Below are 5,172 nucleotides of genomic sequence, written 5' to 3'. Positions count from 1 at the left end.
TTAAATATGTAAAAAAAACTTACATATCTTTTTTATATTTATTGTTATGCTCCTTAAAAGGATAGAGACCTTACAAACCTTATAAATTTACTACTACTATGTGTAAACATAAAATATTTTTTATAATTGATATCGTCACTACATGACGGTGTTAAGTTAGCTAATTACGTTATTACTTAAGAAACAACATCTCTTAAGTAGAGACTGAATAATTTATCCGACTCGGAATTACATGGATCTCAAAAACTTTTTATTGTAAAAAACCAAAGTTGCGAGATTTGATTTTTTTGATAAGTTTTGTTTTTGATGGTATCTCATTTCTTCTTGTAGATATCTACACATTCCATTATCTTTAAGAAAAGCGATTTTATGTCTTACAAGTTGGAAAAACTTGATTCAGCATTAGAACATTGTCGTTGAGAAATATGCATTTAAATTACAAAATATTTTAGTAACAATTATTACAAGGAAAACATCGGAACTTGTTTCTAGGTAAAAATAGAATCTACACATGTATATACACAAATAAAAATGGAGTGTCTGTATGTATGTAAATAAATCATATTTCATACATATGATAAACTCGCGTAGGACAATGAAAAACTAATCTCCAAATTTTTTTGTCTGTCTGGTGTCTATTCCTAAAGCCGCGTTTGGTTCGGGTAATCACCGGAACGGTTGGACCGATTTTGAAGGGACTTGGACGGTAAGGAAGCTGATGAAGGCTAACTTTTTTTTAATTCTGTGGAAGTCACGGTCGACAGCTAGAGTCATATATATGTATTGTATTGTATTGTATATGTATAAAGAAGAATACAGTAGTAGAAGTAGTTATAAGGCTTAGCACAAAGTTGTGCACTTACCACTCGGTGTTTACAAGTCCTGTATCACGCTAACTTAATGTATTACTTCCAAGTTATGTGACTTTAAGTATTTTCTGCTTACAATTACATCAATTCTAATAGTTTTTTAATATAAATATCTGTATTTTGATAATTTTCTACACGGCGAGAACGAGAATATGGCAGTAAGTGAATTTTAGTTTAAATTATATCGATTACTAATTGTCACCCGCGACTCCATCCGCGAGGTTAATATATACATAAGTAGTGGCCGATTCTCAGACCTACTCAAAATGCATATAAAACTTTATTAAAATCGACAATCCTTTTCTGAGGATTATGGTAGTTACATCGGGGCACGAGAATTTATTTTGATAGTGTAATATGTTTAGTCTCTTAAAGGTTTAAAAAATTAGACCCTTATAAGACCTTTATAGCGTATTTACTTCATCTCATCTTGAAAATATTTTTAAATTATAATACATTGATTGACATCAATGAGAATGCATGCGCTGTAACATTGTCTGAACATAAGTTTACCAAAGAAAATTTAAATTAATGTAATTTTTAAAATATTATTATTTTAGGTTTACATGTATTTACTATCAGCGGTTGTCGCGTGCTATGCGGCACTGCTGTACACGCGCTGGCGCAGACTGAAGATGTACTGGAGCCAGAGAGGAGTACCGAGCCATCCTCCTATTCCCTTACTGGGGAACATACATTTGCTACAAAAATATAACGCTGTAAGTTCTTCATACAATTATGCACTCTATTCTCATTGATTTTACAAGCACTAGTTTCTTCTTTACTAGCAGTTGCCCGCGACTTTGTCAGCGCACATTTAAAATAGTCGTACATAATATGCCTGCATAAATAAGCTACCTTCCCGTCAAAGTCCTGTTAAAATTGGTCCAACCGTTCAGGAGATTATCTGGAACAAACGCGGTCTTGTGCACAGACATAGAGACACTCCAATTTAATTAATGTATAGAATAAAAAATTCTAGACAATATTGCTGAAGCGTGCACACAGCCTGTACAAGTCTCCGTACGTTGGCATCTGGTTGTTCTGCAAGCCAGCACTGATCGTCAATTGTCCGCAAGCAGCGCACAGAATACTGATCAAAGATGCTGCTAATTTCAAACAGAGGTTTGTAAGGTCGCCCGCTAACGATGCGGTCGGAAGCAAAAACATATTCACATTACAGGTAAACACTTGATCTTTTTGATTTGATTGCTATAGAATTTGATTTCTTTCTTTCTCTCTTTATTTCTCCCTATCAGATTGTAACGAGAAGTACATTTTCTTATATTATAATACTAATATTATATAAGAAATGCGCATGTTTGGATATATAGATGGATCTCGCTGGATCTTGGCATCTATACCAGTCGACCACATCCTGGGAGATTACATAGGATACTAAATAGTTTTTTCTGATTCCGTGCGGACGGAGTTCCGGGCTATAACAGCTAGTCTACTATAACTACACTAAAGTACTGTGTCTGGTTAACTCTAAATCCTTTGCAGGAACCATACTGGTCAATGTTGCGAAGAAAATTAAGTTCTCTTTTTACTTCGACTAAAATTAAAAATTTATACGGACTAATAAAATGCAAAACCAACGATCTTGTATTGAGAATTAACAACGACATGTCTGCAAAGAACCAAGTAAATCTCAAGGTAAGGGAAAATGTATTTATACTGTGGATGAGTTTTTTTTAAAGACGTGGGCAGACGAGCGTCAGGAACATCGAGGTGTCAATTATTAAGAACGATTGTGGCTCTCAAAGACAGTAATAAAAGCAAAAATACTAAAATAATGTTTTAGTACTTTGAAAGATAGAGGCCAATAAAAGTAAAATAAAATAAATTGTAGGTGCTAAAAGGATAACTTCTCATTGTTTCAGCAATTATTTAGCGACTATACAACAGATATAATAGGCGCGGTGACTTTGGGCGCAGAGGGTCAAGCCACACTCACTGGAGAGAGCATTTTACGAAAATTCACTTTAATACTTTTGAAATTTGATTTACTCAGAAAACTTACTTGGATTGTTTTGTTTTTTGACGCTAATATTATAGACAATTATTTATGGTGAGTACTTAAAACTTAACTAAATCACTTTTAAATTACTCTATTAATAATTTAGTTGTTCTTTACTCACAGTAATTATCTTAATTTTTTTAAGGTTTCTGAAGGCTAAAGCATTTCCAAACTCGACAATTGCTTTCTTTCGTAAAATATATCGATCAGTTTTAAACAGTAAAGGAGGATATGAGGCTGATATCACGAATCCTCACAGTCTACTGGACACATTGAGGAAATTAAAACAGGATCAAGTGCTCAAGAATATTGGTAAAGAATCACTCCAATTACCAGGAACATTTACATCATCAGCTCAGGAGATAGCGCATGGAGATGATGTCATATCATCATGACTTTAATCAGATCACTACGATAGTCAAATTTTGGCCTGTCTTGTCACTGTAACCAAAAATAATCGTTTCTTTTCCATAGAGTTTTTCTCTCTTTTTCAATGTAGTCAGTCTACTAAAAGTAGACATAGTTCTGAAATTTTTAATGCTCATTGGCCACTTTACGTCTGTTTAAAGACGAGTATACGTTACCAAAACTCTAGAAAATTATAACAAAACACTATAATATTACGTTTTGCAGAAATTCTTACAACTAACTTGGTCTTAATTTCTTTTTATTATGCACAATTTTAAAAGATGTTATTTTTTCAGAGATTTCTGAAGATATGATAATAGCACAGTTGATAATATTCCTGCAAGCCGGCTTCGACACCACCGCCAATGCTCTCACCTTCTGCATGTACGAACTCGCGTTTGATCAAACAATTCAGGTGATTGTAACTATTTCTGTTTATTTTCAAAGAGGTTGAAAGGGATGGCAATATTGGAGATTCACATTAAGCTTAATTTCTTAGACAGCTCTTAGATAGTCTATAGTTTTATTTTATTAAATCAATAAGCTATGTCTTTGAATGATTTAAAAGAATGTAGTCTTTGCTATTACTTTTTTATTTATAGGACAAGCTTTTTAAAGAAGTATCAGAAGGCAGACCTGTGACGGGTGATGATTATCTTCATACAAATGATATCTGTAACTTAAGTTATTTGGATAGCGTTATAAATGGTATGTATGACTAACATTTATTAACATTTGGCATAGATGTAGAAAATAGTTTGGAAGAATACATAGGATACTAACTAACTTTTATTTAATTCCGCGCGGACAACGTCGCAGCCACAGATATTGTAAAATATGGAAAACATTCCTATTATTTCCAAGAAACTGTCTTGAACTTGCAGAGACTTTACGGAAGTATTCTCAGCTAGGATGGATAGACCGGATGGCGGCGAGGAGCTACCAAGTAAATGAGAACCTGACGATCCACGCGGGAACACCCGTGCTCATCAACTCTATAGGGATGCGCTATGATCCTCTCGTTTATCCTGAACCAGATAAGTTCATCCCGGAACGATTCCTCACTGACGATGGCCTGGTAAAGAAGTCCTTTGGGTTCCTGCCGTTTGGAGCAGGCCCACGAAACTGCATAGGTAATAAATCAAATTAACTTTGAAGTTATTTCATCATTTGTCAATTTTCACTACGATTAATTTTCAAAGTTAATATTCAGTGTAAAAAATCAATATTCTACAATTTCTTTATGAAGTTACACTGTTTGTCAGGTCAACGCTTCGCCATGTTGAATCTTCGTCACGCAATCGCCTCTGTCATCCTGAAGTACAGACTCCAACCCTTGCCCGACTCCGACCCGCCCTCAGAGAGCCACATCGCCAGACAAGGGCTGTTCTTCACGCCTGAAAAGCAATTATATGTGCAATTCTTGCCAAGGCAGTAGCGATATTAAAAATATTTTATTGATTAAATTTTTTTATTTTATATTTTATGTTGGTAAACCTAGATCCCACCTGTATTCGCCAAAATAGCGATCAATCAACGAAGGAGGAGGACAAATGGAACGAAGATATTTTTCCTTTCCATGCATTCTCTCCTTCGGCAAATCCAATTCCACTTCCCATCATTATCGTTATAAGGATGGAAAAAGAATGTGGACAAAAATTTGACCTCTGGTACGCGCGCTGATCGATCGAAACGCAGAATGTCCTTCACTTGCGTCGGTCGAGCAAAAGATGTTGTTGCCAGCTCTACCACAACGTCAATTCAAATTCGTGGTATTGTATTTCTGTAGTTACGCACAAACGACTTGCTCCGAGTGAACTATAAATAAGGATAAATCCTTGGCAATTTGTCGTAAGGCATTACTATAATATC

At 34.9% G+C, this 5,172-nt stretch overlaps 1 protein-coding gene across 1 annotated transcript; it reads left to right on the top strand.

Annotated features, from left to right (window-relative positions):
• Positions 1-833: 833 nt before the first annotated feature.
• On the top strand, positions 834-4,738 carry LOC106122302 (cytochrome P450 6k1-like). Its single transcript, XM_013318241.1, has 10 exons — positions 834-1,027; positions 1,430-1,588; positions 1,852-2,052; positions 2,376-2,528; positions 2,756-2,943; positions 3,038-3,204; positions 3,597-3,715; positions 3,903-4,008; positions 4,185-4,433; positions 4,566-4,738. The coding sequence occupies exons 1-10, from the start codon at positions 1,022-1,024 to the stop codon at positions 4,736-4,738; spliced, it is 1,521 nt and encodes a 506-aa protein (XP_013173695.1). The 5' UTR covers positions 834-1,021.
• Positions 4,739-5,172: the final 434 nt, after the last annotated feature.

Source organism: Papilio xuthus, unplaced genomic scaffold, assembly GCF_000836235.2.
Source record: "Papilio xuthus unplaced genomic scaffold, Pxut_1.1 DF826923.1, whole genome shotgun sequence".
Taxonomy (NCBI): Eukaryota; Metazoa; Arthropoda; class Insecta; order Lepidoptera; family Papilionidae; genus Papilio; species Papilio xuthus.
The sequence above is the reverse complement of the archived record's forward strand: the minus strand, read 5'-3'. Positions and strand labels throughout refer to the sequence as shown.

Bases quoted from the DNA above. Each gene is read 5' to 3' on its own strand.
- LOC106122302 (XM_013318241.1), top strand. The intron at 2,944-3,037 runs GTGAGTACTTAA...AATTTTTTTAAG, and splicing joins ATTATAGACAATTATTTATG to GTTTCTGAAGGCTAAAGCAT. The intron at 3,205-3,596 runs GTAAAGAATCAC...TTATTTTTTCAG, and splicing joins TCAAGTGCTCAAGAATATTG to AGATTTCTGAAGATATGATA.